Here is an 18,058-nt window from a genome sequence, read left to right as displayed (position 1 = left end):
GGTGATCCGTTGGTGATCTCCTTGACTAGGTTGTCTGTGGTGTTGGGTTTGTCGGTTTTTAGTGCGCTGCGCAGGTCTTATTCAGTTTTTCTGTTCCAGGTACAGCTGTGTAGGTTGATGCTGGTGGGAGCTTTGGTTTGTGGCATGGAAATTTTGAGTTGGATGATGAAGTGGTCTGTCCATGTGAGCGGTGAGGTGGAGTGGTAACTGATGCTATTGCTGGAGGTGAAGTTAGCATCTAGAGTGTGTCCTGCACTATGTGTGAGGTTTGTGATGAACTGGGAAAGCCCAATGTTGTGCAGGCTCTCTTGGAGGTTGGTAGAGCAGTGGTCGGTGGGGTCTTCCAGTGGAAATTGAAATTGTCAGGAAGTAGGATGTCCTTGGCGTGAATGATGAGGGTGACAAGGAAGTCTGAGATGAGGTTGCTGAAGTTGCTTTGTGGTCCGGTGGTCTGCACACTAGGGTGACCTTCAGGGTGTATCAGTCATTGGTTTGTAGGCTGAAATGCATGTGTTCCATGAAGGGGGTGTCCAGGTCCATGGTGGTTGTGCATTTGAGGGTGTCTTTGTATATGATGTGAGACCTCTTCCGGGTTTGTGAAGGCGGTCTTGGCGTGCAATCTTGTATCCTGCTGGGAGAGCGGAATCGATGTCAGGAGATAAAGAGGGGCTCATCCCGGTTTCCGTTTGAAAGAGCAGGTCTGGTGTGCTGTTGCTAAGGTGGCATCACAACATATTTCTACATTCACTGGCGTGTAAGGAAGAGATACACAGCCATGATGGGGTTGATTTTAGATACCAGCCCTACCTGAAGAGCTTTTAGACAACCAAGAAATCAGCTGGATTCCATCTGCATACATGGTAAATATGGCCACAGCTCAGTGTTGCAGAGGAAAGGAAATAGCATCAATCGCTGCGGAACACCACAGTTGAGCTTTCGGCACGAAATGAAAAGTGGGACTTAATGATCATCAGCAATCTAGATCAAGACACACCCAGAAAACCTGGCTCAACCAGCTGCTGGGCAGTATGGACTGTTTGGTGGCGTCAAAGGCTGCTGAAAGATTTAGTAAAATAAAGGCCTGGCTATCGCCACTACTAACTAGTAACTATTCATCCTCCAGCACCGTACTAACTCCCTTCTGTGACCTGCTCTGTAAGCAATCTAGAATGAATTCCCTAGAATTTTCTCATCTTCAAAGAATTACAATTGGGCCAGAGCTACTTTTTCCGCCTCACAAGTACCACATAGTTTCAAATGATTGCCCGTATCTTGGCTTCCAGCTATCCTTATAAATACAAAGATAAGCATGATCAGTACTACACATCCCTCACGAGAATTTTAACAGAAAGAACTAATGATTTGAATTTGATATTGAATATTCTATTTTGTTCATAGTTGCCATTGTGTTCTGTTTCTGTTTTTCAGAAAGACTGTTTTAGGTCCAACGTATGGGTCTCCTCTCAGGAAGATGGAAATCCTTCCCCGAAAAGACAGTGATGATCCAAGCAAGGCTTATCTGGCTTATATCACAGATGATAAGGTACCAATGTCCTTTTCGCTATTATTTTAATATTACTATATATGGGTAACTTAGGAGATCTGGTTGTCACGGGAAATATGTGTTAATTTGGAATAAGGTTATTTTGTAGCATGCTCTCCCTTTTTCCTACTCTCTCTTCTTCTTAATATTATTGGAGCCACTGTTGCTAGCAGGTGAGATGGAGAAACTGCACCAAAAAGTGCACCAAAGGATGCTGTTGCTTTAAATTCATTTTTACGGCCAGTCACACTTGTGCATCCCTAAGCAGGCCATCTTTAATCTTGTGCTTCAAAAACTCCCATGGCTCTCCCACTTCCTCTATCTGCCAAATACTGTCGCTTTTCACATTATGCACAACATTTTGAGGATTGGCAAAGGGTCGATCTGTACCTGTACAACAACATGTAGAGTCACTGAAAAGAAGTCCAATTCTCTGTATTTTTCCACTTTTAAAAATAAATAACCACAGGAATAACTTTACAAGGTGGTTTGTGTATTCCGACATATGCGTAACCCCCTGTTTATGCATGGGTCAGAATTACAAGTTGGTAGGTTTTTAACTCATCCAATAAATATCATATGTGTTATATACCTCACCATTCGTTAAATTTCTGAGGTCAAATTTGCCAAAATTTAACAGGGAATAAGCATACGGTATTTATCGTGTCATAGGTATTTGCATGTTATTTCTCACCACTTTGTATTATGTGTCATTTATCACACCCGATAAGTAATGTAACCCGTGGTATCATTATGTACCAGGTGTGATAAATAGCAACTAAACTTGTAATCAGGGCTATTGTTTTCTATATGTATTTATCTGTAGACACTAGTAAAAATGGAAAACTGGGATCCTTAAATATAAAACAGTTCATGAAAGGGCTCTTCAAAACTTTCCCCAATAAGGTGCTCTCTAGTGCCATGGGAACTGAATACTGTTTTGAGTCAACTTATGCTGGCTCCTTTTGTTCCCATCCATAAAGTGCATCAGAAATTCCTCTCATTGAAAACTACACTGTTACTTGCTCTCACCTCAGCATGGTGAGTGAGAGAATTGCAGGCATTCCCTATAAAGGAGCCATATCTTTGATTTACCAAAGATAAGGTAATTCTGCCCACCAGTCTGAAATGTATGCCTACTGTCCCGCAAGACCTTTATTTAAATAAACCTGTTTATCTGTGATCTTTTTTCACTAATCCTTCCACATTAGCTGATGTTAGCAGGTGTACCATGTTCTACATGGAAAAAACTAAGGACTTACGTAAGTCAGACGAGCTACTTGTACCTAGAGTGAGGGTACATTGTACTACATGGTGACAACTGCTGCACTTTATACTGAAGTGCCTTTTAAAAGGCATTTGGAAAAGTAGGCCGACTTTCAGCAATCGCTACTGTCTGAATATGAATGCAGCAGCCAGCTCAGCAGTAGGACAAGCAGTTCTATGCTGTCTGTTTTAGTAAAGGTGAGACTGTTTTCTGTTTAATGAAAGGTTTATGTACTGCTTGCTATTATGATTTAAGCTTGTGAAACTAGAATGATCCAGTGCTGAGAAAGAAATTAGTTACTCACCTGTAATTCAGTTATCCAGTGTTGGTCTCTTTCATAGATTCACATGCAACAATCTCTCCTGCACCGGTTACAGGCTCACGTTTCTACATGACCCTTCAAACATGTGCTATGAGATCTGAGCTAAGAGCTAATTTTCTAATGTATGGGTTTTTCAAATTAGGTGGCTGTACTTCTAATCAAACACGTTGTTTGGCCTATGGCCATTTTAACTATGTTAACTGCTATTTACCCAGTGATTCCCAGCCTCAGGATAGGGAATGATTCAAGGATATGAGTCTGTGAAAGATACCATTATGGAGAATTGAAATTACTCGTAAGTAACTAATTTATTTGCGATTGTGGCTGCATTACCAATCCTAGTATCCCCACCTTGGCACTTATTATGAATTGAGCTTCTTAATTCTAATGGGCCTGAAAGATTTTTCCTAGGTGGCCGGTAAGTTTCACATGGTTTGGCCGGTAAGTTTTAATTGGAAATTTGCCTGCTGCATCCTTTTATAAAGCAAAAAGTAATACTCTATTTCTAAAAATAAAATGATATAAAGCAATTATATAAATAGTGTAATATATTATTTAGTATCTGTTTAATCCTTTAACAACCAATATCAAACCTTTGCATCTGAGTTTGTTAAGAAAGATGGTTTTGAAGAGGAAGGGCTGAAGAGGAAGAAGCTACAGACACCTCTTCTTTATCAGAAGGAACAACCACACCAACTCAGGTTATTCAATGCAGAAAAACAGTGTGTCACAGACGTCCTTCACATGTTACACCATCATCCAGTACTGAACCTCAACGTCGACATCTTTCTATGGCTGCTTTGTACACACAAGACATAGGAGGCAAAGAAGGGTGGCTAAGGGACCCCAAATTCAAAGCTCACTAAATATGTCAAGAGCAACACCCTCCAGGCAGGAATTGTTATACATTGAACATTCAAAGCTAACCATCCGGCCATAGCAATCGGATGCGATGGAGGATATTCAATTTAACTTAATTGATTTAGATCTCTTACAAGATCAACAATTACACATAATTCCATCTCTTTACATAAATTCTTCTATAAAATATTTTAAAAATCTAATTTCGAACATGAATAAGACAAATTTCCTAAATTTGTACAATTTATCACAAACAAATTAATTCGGTGGACATTTATGAAAAGCGATCAGGTCAGTGGAGGAGGAGAGGTTATATCTAAAAACAGTAGGTTTTATAAAACAATTTCTAGCCTCTACTACCTCCTTATTAGAGCATATCCATAAGATATGTATTAAGTCCTGGGTTCCGTGATGGCATTTTTCGCATACCCCACTATCTTCATCAGGGTGATATCAACTTCTTGTATAAGCCTTTAAAGGAAGTAAACCTAGACGCAGCATGGTAATACATCTCCTGATACTATGTTCCAAAGTAAAACTTACATATTTTTGGGGGATCTTAAACTCAATAGGAGAGGTGATAGGGGCATGACCTGCATCGAAAGAAAATGGCCGCTCACAAGGCGAGCTCTGTGAGCCCAATCCCCCTACCTCCATCATCCGACACAAATATCCGGAGAAAAGGGTACAAGTTCACATCTACCAACGTCCGGTGGCAACATCCCCGCCCGCAGCGAAATTCCAACCAACCCGGCGGTAGCGGGAGGTCGTGAGATCTCGCGGCCTCTGCCCCTGTGCAGACCGAGATCTACAGTGGCAGCTCTGCCGGAGGGAAGATGCGGAGGAATGACCCGAGACTTGGAAATCTGTGCCTCCTGCGAGTGAGCTCCCCAGGCAGCGACGGCGGCGTGGTTCAGGCTCTCCACCGACGCTCTGAGGTGAGAGTGGTGCGGCCCAACCTGACACGAGGACTGGTGGGTGACCGGTGAAGTGCCGGCGGTGTGCTGGGACGCAGGCAGGATCAAGGTGGGGCAGGAGGGGGTACGACCTGCCCTGTATACAGAGACGCGCTGAAGACCGATGGGAGGCTAACATTGAGGCAACAGAATTGTTCCACGCCAGCGGGGGGAGAAACTAACGAGTGGGGGAGACGTGGATAGGTCTGTGCTCCCCCCCATCTCCCATGCACCACTGAGGCAGCACACCTGAAGAGAGCGCCCCACGCCTGGGAGTGCTGCACTAATGCCTTCACAGCGCCTCCTCACAGGTGGGCAAAAGTCAATCCCAGACCAGGTTAACAATACGCTATAAGAGGAGTCCACCGTGCCTCCTAATTCTCACAAGTGCCCGCGTCTCTGGGTGCTACATTGGATGCCAAGCGGGGCCCGGGAGTGGGGGAATGACCCGGGGAGCAGCTGATAGGCTGCACGGCAACCCCCTGGTCAGGCGGCAGTGAGTACCCAGTGGACCGGCCCTCAACTCTGAGACTCCGAGACTCCAAGGACTGCCTGGTCAGTGGACGCGCCTTGTCGACCAGCAAAAGTAGGGCAGGACACACACCAAACTAAGCTGGACGAATTCACACTACAAAAAGGGCAAAAGGAGGGTAACAGCACGCAAGAGCCAGCAGCGGAGAATGACGAACCAACTTTGAAAGACATCATGACCTCCATCACCAAAGTTCACCAATCACTGGAAGCCAGCATAGACCCATAGACTCAATAACTTCCAAAGTCTCACTGGTGAGGGCAGATATACGCAAACTGAGCGACAGAGTCTTAGAAGTTGAAGAAGCAACCCAAACACTGAAATCAGACTCCTCGACCCTCCAACAACAAGTGAAAGTCCTGAGTAGCACGACCAAAACACTGGAAGCTAAACTGGACGAGTACGAAGGGTGATCGAGTGCGCATAATTGGTCGTTCCTGAGCTCGCCGACGGCCCGGCTACTGATCTTTTCGTGGAAGACCTTATACTGAAACACCTGCAGGCCCGAGGCTTGTCCACTATTTTTCAGTTGAAAGGGTGCACCGAGTACCAGGCGGAAGGCCAAAGCCAGGGGCCACTCAGAGACCTATTCTGGCGCGTATCTTCAACTTTCGAGATCAAAACCTTATACTACACAGAGCACGCTTGGCCCCTTCAGTCCAAATGGACAATGGCTCCATCTTATTTTTTCCTGATTTCACTCTAAATTAGAATGTACTCTGTAGCGTAGGTTATGGTTGGTGCATTTTTTGCCCTGTATATTTCTAAATAAGTGTAAAAGTTCCTTATGGCGTTTTTGTGTGCTACTGCTTTTTGGTTCATCAGGTGTAGGTGAGAATGAACTTCTAGGGTTTGTGAAAAGTCTCGCCCGAGATACGTATTGGCTTTTTTTTCCCACAACAAATTTTATTGATTTTCGATGGCACAGGACTGGCAGAGCCCAAAGCGTACATTTTGATACATATCAAATTACAACCATCAGATTATTTCTACACATCAAACTGGCCTGCAAAACGACAGGCACAATAGCAGAAAATTTGACACAGGTTACCACACTGTTCCCTGAGCAACGCATGATTAGATGAATGCAAATACATGATAAAGCGCCTCGTCCTGGGCAAACCACTGGTTGGTAACATGTCCAGGTCAGAGACATGGAGGGTCAATGCACGGCGGGGGGGGGGTAGATCTATGTCCCGGTGTATTGCTCATCTGGACCAGATCTTTCTGTGTTTCTGCGGCCAGCCCCTGGCCTGAAAGACCGCGATCTCTGCCCCCATGCACCTGTCCAGAGCCTTTTTCCATCCCCCCAATGATGGCGAGGAAGACCACTTCCACTCCTGAGCAATGTCTCGCTTAGCATGTGTGAGGTCCAGGAATAAAAGATGTTGTTTATAGCGGTTCCCCCGATCCCTTCTGTGCTATGGAGCAGGAACAGCTTTGGATCAAAGGGAAGGTCCCAGTACAAGACCTGTCCCAGGCACGACAAAATCCTACTCCAGTACGGTTGTAGTTCACTACAGCTCCAGACCGTATGGAAGAATGTTCCCTTTGCCGCCCCCCATCTGAAGCAGGTAGGAGATTGGACGACCCCCATTCTCCAGAGGCAGGAACGGGTAAAGTATACTCAGTGGAAGTATTTAAATTTAATAAGACTGTAGCGTGCGGAGACAGCAGCGCCACAAGGACTAGCACGAGCCTATGTCTGCCCAATCATCGTCTTTCAAGTCTGGCAGGTCTGTCTCACAAGCCCCCCACCCTGGTTTTGAGCAGTATAGTTCTAGTGTGCGTGGTCAGCATTTGGTAGATCTGACGGATCGTGTGGGACCCGAGATCTCCCATTAAAAGGCGGCCCTCCAGAGGGTGGAATTCTGGAAGGCTGTCCAATGAACGTATCGGGGTTCAAGGCATGTCTCAGCTGGAGGTACTTGTAAAACTGCAACTTATGCAGCTGGAATTTGTTTTGTAGTTGCTGGAACGATTTGAGAATAGTACCCTGCATGATATCCCCCAAGGTGGAGATTCCCAGGATGTCCCATTTATGAAAACCCGAAAGAGTAGCCACCGGGCGAAGATATGTACCATGCCACTGCGGGGTCATCTGTGCCAGGCGCCCCGCCCATGTTTCTACCAGCAGAAGGCATGCTGTCCAGGTTCAACTGGCTATATAAAAAGAGGGGAATATCCTCCATGACCACATGCTCTAATGCATATGCTGGGTCTGTACGCGAATTGTACCACCACTCGCTGATGACCAGAAAATGGGAGGCAGTGTAATACGCGTAGATATCAGCTGCCCAGTGCTTAATTTGAGCCGGAGCTTTCCGGTGCTGAGCACCGGCCCTTAATTGGTTTCCAGTGCTCAGCACCGGCACCTAATTGTCAATGCCACACTTAGGGCAGTCTGCCACAAGGTGGCGCTGCTCATGTAATTTAGAGATGAGCAGTATAACAGTTGTTTAGGAAAACAATATACACTAAAAAATTACTAATACCTGCCTCCTTAGCCATTCCTTTAGCTTTGGAGACCTGGAATAATCCAAACTATCGCACTTACATGCGATAGAGATGGATAGTAGTTGTTTTGGCAGCGATGACAGGGGCGATGGGTGGTGCAAGCTGCAGTGGCCTCCTGGTCAGAGCCCTGGCACTTAATATTTTACAAATCAAGCACTGCAGCTGCCGCAATCCCCCCACAGTACGTCGGCTGAGTGCAAGTATTATGTAGTCCAACTCGGATGGTGCCACCACCCCACAAGAACTTATTCAGGATTGCATGGACTTCAGCAAACCAAGTGAAAGGGATATTATACGGGACATTTTGCAGCCGGCACAGTTTCCGGGGCCGGGAGATCATCTTAAATATAGCAGAACGCCCATATAATGACAAAGGGGACCAGATCATGGTCTCTTCTTGTATGTCTGCAAGCAACGGATTGATATTGTGTGTCTGGTGCATGGGATAGTTGGGCGACACAGGTCTCACGCCCCTGGTCCCCGCATACAGAAAACAAATGGATTTCGAGGGATTGGCACTTAGACCTGAAGTCTCCCCGAATACCTGGAGAATCTGGAGAATACGGGGTCCAGAGAACCAGGGATCAGTCATGAAGAGCAGCACGTCGTCCGCGTATAACATAATTCTGTCGGGACTAGTCCGCGGCCATTCGAAACCCTGATTCAGTGGATCCCCTTGCACCCAAGAGGCCAGTGGCTCAATAGCCAGGGCAGATAACAGCGGGGACAGGGGACAGCCCTGCCGAGTGGCGCGACAAATAGGAAACAGAGTCGACCTATGCCAAGCTACCCGAACCGAGGCCGACAAATCTGTGTATAGTAGCTGGACGAAAAGCGAGGGCCAAGATTTAAGGACTTAAGAAGTTTAAACAGGTATGTCCAACTAAGGTAGTCAAACACTTTGTCTATGTCTGCCAGGAGGACGGCAGCTGGGCAACCTAATTCCGGGGCCTTCATGATAGCTTTGTGGACACGTCGAATATTCTGTCGAGTGAACCAATGTGGCTTAAATTCGGACTGGTCGGGGTGGACCAGGTCATGGCTACACGTGCAGAGGCGGTCGGCTAGGACCTTGCCTAATAGTTTGGATTCAAAGTTAAGGAGGGAAATTGGGCGATAAGATGTGGGATCTTCCGGGTGACGGCCAGGTTTGAGGAAAACGATAATTTCAGCGTGACACCAGTCCAGGGGCAAGATATGTTGTTCTAGAGCACCATGAATTGCATTTAGCAAATGGGGACCCAGTGCCGTCATATATGGTCGCAAGACGTTGCAGGGTAAGCCATTGGGGCGCTCGGCCTGGGTGTAGGCTGGCAAGAGTGGCACCAAGCTCTCCCACTGTAATTGGGGCCTCTAGTTGGTCATGAGCCTGATCTGATAGGATTTTCCCCTATCAAAGTGCTTGAGATGATCTCTCTTTGCTCGTATAAGGAAGCGTAGTAGGCTACGAATACATGGACCATTGCCTTGGGGGCAGTGCACACTGCTCCATCCGTGCCACAAATTGCTGATTCAGGAATGAGGGACATCCTGGCCTGGAACAACCGGTGGAGCATTTTGCTGGTATTGTCACCCCATTGATATATCCTATTTTGCGATGCCAGCCAGATCACACGCGCCTCGTCCATAAGGTGCTGATGCATTAATTGCTGCGTTTGAAGAACATTGCGCCGAGCCTGTGGGGCAGCCCCGGAGACAATTTGGGCTTCAATGGACCTCTGGCGGTTTTACAATTCCACTATCTGAGCCAGACGCTTATGCTTTTCACCAGCCCGGAAGCTGATGTCAACCCCGCGGATGGTAGATTTAAGCGCCTCCCAAAGGGTGACCTTATTGGGAACCTAGGCGATGTTGGCTTGAAATACTCTGATATGGCCTGATGGAGCACTTCTTGGTACTCCGGTGCCCGAAGATGCCAAGGCGACATATGCCACCTGATAGGGGTCCTCAATGACCCAGTACATAGCTTAAGTAGCACCTGGGAGTGATCGGACATTTCCCCTGGGCAAAATGGAGATTTGTGAAACCTTGTGTATGTAGCTCTGTGGTAGAAAAACGTAGTCCGGAAGGGTGAAGGGCCCACTAAGCGTCAACCCATCTCAACGTTGTAGCTAGGTGGTGCAGTTTGGATGAACCTGTCTGGGGTGTGGTCCCCGTCTCCCGTCGACAGTCCAAAGGGAACATTGCATCGTTCCAGTCACCCCCAGCAACACCAGGCCCTCTGGGAGTTCCCCCCATATCTGTGGGATTCGGTTTGTGAAGGTATGCCCCAGAGGAGGGGGAGCGTAAATGCTCCCTAAGGGTATGCATTCCCTGTGTAACATACCAGAGACAATAGTGTAGCGCCCCCCACCCCCCGGGTCTAACCACTTGTGAGATAGGATGAAAGGGACCTGGCGGGGGACCAAGACAGCTGTGCCTCAGAAACCTCATGTAAACCCAGAGTGAAACGCAGTGGTATACCCAAATGGCGTAAGGCACAGGGTTTTATTACCCAGGAGATGGGTCTCCTGCAGGAGCAGGATGTCGGCCTCACAGCGTTTGGCTTGCCGGAGGACTGCACTTCTCTTGATTTTATTTAGGAGTCCTCTGACATTCCAGGACTCTATAGTCAAGTCACTGAATTGTAGAGGGAGCATGTATGGTGTTGTCTATCATCAGTGAGGTATTCTGCCTCAGATGCGTTTGTAGGGTAGTGGTATGGCTCCTGTATATGTGTAAGAACTGCTACAATATGAACTTTGTAGGTCGTAACTTACACCTTACACTGGTTCCCACCCCAATACTTCCAACAACAAGGAGTATCTGTCGCGGAGGTGGAACACCCGGGGCTCCAACAGAGGGTCCCGGGGAAGCACCTCCAATTATACCCAAACTTCCCATCGAAGTGCGACATGAATGTTCAAAGGCGTAGTTGTCAAAGTAGGAGGCCCCCAAGCCGTGAATAGTCTTGAAGCGATACTGCAGAGAGCTGAAGAAATTGGGTGTTGGCTGGGATCACAGGCCAGAGAGGCCGGGACAGGTCGAGAATCTTATTGTTCGTCATCTTGCATCTGAGATTGCCAATTGGATCTGGATCTATGTCTCCTCTTAGAATTGCCTCTCTGCTGCCTGTTTCCCTGTGACCCTTGTGAGGAGTCGGATTCCAGCGGAGGCGGTGTATGCGGTTTTAAGTGTGTGGTCTCGTCTGCCCAAGCGAAGACAGCCTCCGGGGTGTCAAAAAAGTAGGATTTGGCATTATAGGTGACCCTCAATCGAGCGGGATATAGCAACATATATTGCACATTCAGTTCTCTGAGTCTGCATTCTGTCGCCGTGAATGATTGGCGTTGCTGCTGCACTAGCCTAGTGTAATCCGGGAATATCATTATGGGCCTTGATTAGAAAATTAACTTCTCTTTGTGACTTCATGTGAACTGTAGGATGGTGTCTCATTCTGCCTAATTGAGTAGCTTTGCGATTACTGGCCTCGGGCGCACACCAGGTGGGGGCTTCTTAGTCAGGGCCCTGTACGCTCTCGCCACGACAAAGCAAGAGGACATGGAATCTGTTGGCAACAGAGCCCTAAGCCAGTTCGTCAAAAAACGATCCATTGAGGGGCCTTCACATCCCTCTGGAAATCCCACAAAGCGTAGGTTATTGTGCCAGGACCTGCCCTCAGCATCTTTGACGTGAGACGCTAGTTCCTGTGCCACCTTCATGAATTTGTTTACCTTCTTCTGTAGGGAGGTCACGGTGTCCTTTACAGTGGAAACCCGGGTCTCCGCCTCCGTAATGCGGTCCACGGGCTTTCTGAGGTCCTGACGCAGAAAGGACACTTCGGCCCCAATCTTTGCGTCGAGGTAATCTCTGGCCTGGGTAATCACGGCCAGCAGCGCTGCGTTGTCTGGTGGCGAGCCACTGGCCTCTCCTCCCACGGCCCACTCAATGCGGTGGTTAATTGGTCCAATGTGCTTTGATTGGGGCCTGGGCCTGCCACTTTGTCCTTGCCCATGTTGAGAGGGAGGGCCGAAGGGAAGGGGGGATGGCAGTGTCACACAACCCGAATCAACCAGGTGGTGACTGCGAGTGCCCGAGTGGGTAGCAAAGGAAGGCCGGCCTCTCTGGTGATGCCCATCCGGGGTACGCTCAGGGGTCCAAGGGGTGGGGGATGACCAGTCAGGTACGACACAAGCCGGGCCTCACAGATTCTAACCCCCAGTGACCACAAGCCGCACCAAGCCTAGCTTGGCCTCCTGCACAGCCCTTGGGGGCCAGCCAAGTAGGCCCCCTAATGGGATCAGACACGCTGGACCACCGGCTCACAGGTCAATCACGTCCGGTCACTCCCAGTCACGCTGTGTAATCACCTGTCCTCCGGGATACGCATAGGCTTTTGCCACCTCGATTGTAGTGCCATCTAGTTTCCATTTGTAAGGGGTGTGGTGTTTCCTACCCTTAAATGGAACTACCTTAGTTTTAGAGATATTCACCTTTACGTAGTTTGCTTCTGTATATTTTGTGAGTGTGTATGTATATTTTCAAATGCTACTTTCAGAGGGAAATGATTTACATTTTGAAAAATCTCGGGAAGATCGCTTATGTAAAGCGATAATAAGAGGGGTGCTAAAAGGTAGCCCTGCTTTAGGCCGTTATGAGTGGGTATCTTGTGAGTCAGGCCTTTCTCACCTCCCAACTGGACTTTACACCATGTTGAGGTATGAAGGGCTACTATCAGCCTCAATAGTGAATCTGGTATCCCTATTTTCTTTAGTTTCCTCCAAAGGTCTGTCGACCCTATCAAAGGCTGTCGAAAAATCAACAAAAAGATGATATATTGTTTGTGATTTAGATAGTACATAGTTATCGATAATAGAGTTTAGAATACCTATATTATTGATCAGGGTGATTGGGCCGAAAGCCCGCTTGAAACTGAGGAATTATACCCTTGGAGAAAGCCCAGTCCCTTAGATGCTCAAGAATGCTTGCTGCAAATATTTTCCCTGAGGCGTCCAGGAGTACAATTTGCCTATAGTTCCCAGGATTAAGTTGAGTATTTGAATGATGATACTCCCAGTCCAGGAGTAAGAAATTTGGGCGATGGCGTAGCAATATAGAAAAAGGAGTGCCAGGAATGCACTCCACTTCGCCGGGTCGCTTTGTAGTACTCTTATTGGTGTCATATCTGGACCCATCGCTGCTGACGTTCTCGCCTTACTGACATAAAGCTTAATTTGTTTTCCTGAGGAGGAAGGTAAAGGTTGTTCAGTTCCAAAAGAAGGACTCAAGTTGGATGGTGCATCCCTACTGCCGGAATACTCTGTTTCATTTGTAGAGATCCAGAAGGTAGTTTTACCACTCGGTCTCTGATATCGGCATCAATTTTATGAAATTTAGACTGCCCATTCCTTTGAAATCAGGTGCCAGAATTGCTTGGAATTCCTTTTGGTGGTGGCCATATGTAATTCTATCCAGTGTTTGTCTGACGCTGCTTTATATTTTACCTTAATGTGTCTTTGTAGTTTTTTCTTCAGGCTAGCTATTTCTGCTTTTCTTGAAACAGTGATAAATTGCCGTCTGATTAAGTGATTTAGTCTTTTGGAGTTGGTCTTCCCTCCAGTGATCTTATTGGACCTAACCCGTTCGCTGCGTTCGTCGGCCAACGGCCATCGTGAGCACTACCTCCGTAGTGCTGCGCACGTCCGTTGGCCGACGCGACCCCGTCCACGCACGGAAACGCCCGCACTGTGGCGGATTTTACGCTGGGGTTAAAGGGGAACTAGATGGGGGAACCTTCTTATGGCGTTTGTTGGTAATGGCAGTGAGAGTTTGCTCAAAATGCTTAATTGGGTTAAAAAATGCTATCTGGTGACCAGAGCTGTTGAGAGGATAATACTTCATTGATTATCTTTATGATTGCCGTATTCCAGATGATTCGGCCCTGCTTGGAGTCTTGGACCGACTCACCATTCATCCGAGAAAGTGTCCATGGGGAGATCAAAGACAGATTTAAGATGAGATTCATATGGAGTATTGCATGGTTGCTATCGGGTGAGAATTGGGAGTCAAGGTAATAGAATTTTTGGTGTAGCATTGTGTTTCATATTATGTAGTCTAGTATAGAGCTGCTATGGACTCCTTTTCTTGTGTAACTTGCCAGTATATCCCCATCAAGCCTTCTGTTTAAGATCACTCCGCTAATTCCGATTGCTAATTCAAGTAGCATCTTTCCTCGTTTGTCTGTTTTGATGGTGTTGGGGAATATTGGGGATGGAATTGCCCAGGTGACTTCTTCTACTATAATTCTACAAATTTTAATCGCGTGGTTGGAGATTTTTGCATTGAAGTCTCCTGTGATGACGACTTGATGTCTACCACACAATACTAGTATTAAGACTATCTGGTTGAATATTTTTACAAGCATTGGATTAAATTCCAGTCTTGGTGGAATGTAAAACTTTAAAAAGAAATACGGTTTCATTATTTCGACAATTTTTGTTCCCTGAATTTATCCTTATACATTGCACGTTGTTACTTCCCATTTCGATTCTTTCAAAATTCCAGTTTATGTCTTCCTTCAGTAGGATCATCAAACCCCCGTTTGCGTGTCCTTTTTAGGTCTCGCCTGACCCAGCGAATGCGCTGGTCTGGCGAGACTTTTAGTAAGGGCTTCAAAAAATGCTACCATGACCGGCCTACAGCTTGCGTGCATGTGCGCGGGCGCGTGCTTACGAGCAGAGGCGCCATATGGCTTTCCTCGTCATGCTCATTAAGCGCATCGCTCGCCGCGCTTGATCGCGATCACTTTCACTTTTGCGGCCGAGCACACACTGAACGGATCATATGACTAGTCACATGATCACACCTTCCATTGCATTTAATCCCACCACTACGGCGTCTCACTTAGCCTCCTCGTCGCAGCAGACACCTCCCTAATTCACACTAGCTTTCTGAGTGCCCTAATGCGTCCTTCCTTCTTCCGCAGGTCACTGCACCGTTTAATTACCAGCATTGCTGGTCTTCATCTGTGGACACGCAGCCGCGGTCTGCCAATTTATTTAGATTATTCTCGTGCCCTACGGCGTCTCACTTAGCCTCCTGGTCGCAGCAGACACCTCCCTAATTCACAGTAAGCCATGCACAACACTATTGGGGTATCTGTCCCGCACTAGCTTTCTAATTGCCCTAATGCATCCTTCCTTCTTACGCAGGTCACCGCACCGTTTAATTACCAGCATTGCTGGTTTTCATCTGTGGACACGGAGCCACGGTCTGCCAATTTATTTAGATTATTCTCATTCCCCACCGCACGGTAAACGCTGGTTTTTCACCATTCTGGGTTTGACCACCTCCTTGTTGCACCACTCCACTTACTGGTCCATTTATCTTCTTCTTCACAGGCTTCTCACTTCCAAATTCCCGCTAATGCTGCCTTATTAAAATTCTGCAGTTGACACCCTAACACGGTCTACCATAAGATTGCTTTTCATTGTGCTCTCTGCACGGTAGGCCTTGCTCCTTCACTCCTCACTGTTTAGGCACCCTCCTCGGGCTTTCGCCCTCACGCCTGTCCTAAATCTGCCTACAGTTTAATAATACCTACGCCCCTGGAGGCTCTGTATTTATATTATGAGAAGAGTCTGTATGAGCTTTTCTATTTGATAACGGTAAGCCTTTCATCCCAGCACTTCCTCACTTGTTCCATTCCACATGCTACACCGTATTTACATCTGTCTCGTATTTACCTAGGCTCCCACAAGCACCGATCCCCTGACGGCATTTCCAAATTCTCTAGGAACTATAAGCCTCATCTGGGCATCGCCTTCTTAATCACAGCCACAAGGTAGCCTTAGATGAGAATGACGCAGTTTTAGGGTGACTAGCTGGAAAAGAGGCAGATTTTGGGGAGTGATTACAGTTCTCCTTACATGACAGAATTAAGGGCAAGGTCAGTGTTAGGGGCATATCTGAAGGAGCTACGCGGTTTATAAATAGACAGCGGACACAAGAACAAATCAAAATGAGTTTATATTGTTTTGATCAGAGATTCACATGTAGCTGGAATTATCCTTAGGATAAAAAAAGAAGAACTGAAGGGAAAGCAAAATGAATGGAGTGAGGCGTTAAGTTTTGGCTATTTATAATCTTGTAGATAGTCGACTTGCTGTTCGTACACTAGCAATGCCCCTGGTTCAACAGCATGTTAATGAACACGCATCAGCCCAACTTCTTTCCTTGGTTTTTGTGCTGTCTGGTAGGGAGGGATAACTTTTTTGTGGGCTTTTTTGGGGAGGTGAGTTCTTTCAGTCGTTTGACAGATTGCATTTTTGGTGTCTTTTTTTTAGGTCTGTCATTAGCGAGGGCCTTTTAATTTTACCAATTTTTTTGGTATAACATACTTACTTATAGTACCTACTTGTGTGCTGCATGGCTAACCACTTATATGGTCCCAAAGGCGAGACCTATTGGCTATGCCAATGCTTGTTTACCCTTTTTGCTGGGATTTTGAATGAGAAATAATCCTTTTGACTAAAATTTCCAAGAGACCAGGTTTCCTGGAGGCAGACCAATGCTAGTGAACTTTTAAGAAGACATGATAGTTTTTGAGGTTCCAGACCTGCAATAGTCCATGACAAAAGATTGATGGTTTTTGTGGAGGTGGAGTCTTCACAAAAATGGGAGTTTCGTTCCTCGTCCCTGTCTTCGCTAAAAAGGGAGTTTTGTGCCTCATCTGAGGATATTGGTAGTAAGGTGGATGAAGGACCTTTTAAATCTGTCACCAATAACATCAGTAAATTGATTGAGCCAATATCATCTTTATGTGGTGCAATCCACGAGAAAAGCATTAAAAAAAAAAAATCCCACCCAAAGAGTACTAGGAGTTGCGCACCTGAAAAAAAAGGGGATACGTTGGAATCAACAACAGACAGACCTACACTCTCCAAAACAAGGAAGAGACATTCAAAAGTCAAATGTTTAATCAGCGAAATGTACTTAATTTGAGTACGTTTTGTGCAAAAAATATGTGCTCAACAAATAAATCTACTTTTTTCATTTAATGATGGATCATCATGTTTCCAATAAATAAACATGGAAAAATAGTTACATGTTGTGAAGAATGAGTGAGGGTCTTTTTTAACAATTGACAAAAAATAAACTTACCTTAAAAATAGTTTATTGTTACATATGTGAGAGATTCCCTTCCTTGTGGCATCTTGAACTGACATCATTAGGTAGTAGTGGGAGTCCTTTTATTGTAGCTGTGTTGTGCAGCATAGCACAGGTTGCAACAATCTTATAAAATACCTAAGAAGAATACAGAAAGGCACCACCATGTTTCACTTCTCTATTTTGCGGATGGGCGCTTTCATGAAAAGGAAATACATGTTTTTGCTATCGCAAAGCATTTTGCGAATGATGTATTACCGCAAAACCGTTAGTACATCTGGCCCCAGGAGTCTCCCTCACCCGTTAATACAAATTCACATTTTGGCACCACATTTCAGACTTGCATTTAAATGACATACTTGCATTGCTATATTCCAAAAAACGGGGTTTGCCCCAATAATCCTACTGCATCTAGTCAAGAAATACACTCTGGGAATAAACAGCGGTGCAGAGGAACAGATTAAACCAATACTATATATAAGGGAAAATGTATATTAGTCCCTATTTGTGAGTCTTAAATCTCTACAATTTTTTATTTCTTTTATTGTCAAACCAATACTGACTCCAAAAATGGTTTTAAAAAAACGTATATTTTATCTGATTTTTACCAAAAGACACATAAGGACAAATATACAAAAATAAAGACATATATATATGCATAACCAATCTTTCCTGCTCGTTGTATTTACATACGGATGTAACAGCAACGTAATTCAAAAAAAGCAATCCCTAACAAAAAGAGGTAGTCTCGACTGTATGATGTGGGTGATAAGGCTGGTAAACTGATTGCGTGGCTGGATAAAAAGGAGAGAGCGAGTCGAGTTGTCCCGTCGGTTGAGAGACTGGATGGTGTGTGTGTCACTGAGCCGGAGGAAATTGTTGACTGCTTCGCTAAGTATTTTTGCGGGGTGTA

At 45.9% G+C, this 18,058-nt stretch overlaps 1 protein-coding gene across 1 annotated transcript in view; it reads left to right on the top strand.

Moving 5' to 3' along the window:
* Nucleotides 1–18,058, top strand: part of CFAP251 (cilia and flagella associated protein 251) — a 670,115-nt gene that overhangs the window by 504,184 nt on the left and 147,873 nt on the right. The window contains exon 16 of the mRNA XM_085633872.1: nucleotides 1,429–1,543. Coding sequence (XP_085489998.1) covers nucleotides 1,429–1,543 — 115 coding nt within the window. The remainder of the gene's footprint in view (nucleotides 1–1,428; nucleotides 1,544–18,058) is intronic.

The sequence above is a fragment of the Triturus cristatus genome, chromosome 11 (assembly GCF_964204655.1).
Source record: "Triturus cristatus chromosome 11, aTriCri1.1, whole genome shotgun sequence".
Classification (NCBI taxonomy): domain Eukaryota; kingdom Metazoa; phylum Chordata; class Amphibia; order Caudata; family Salamandridae; genus Triturus; species Triturus cristatus.
The sequence above is the reverse complement of the archived record's forward strand: the minus strand, read 5'-3'. Positions and strand labels throughout refer to the sequence as shown.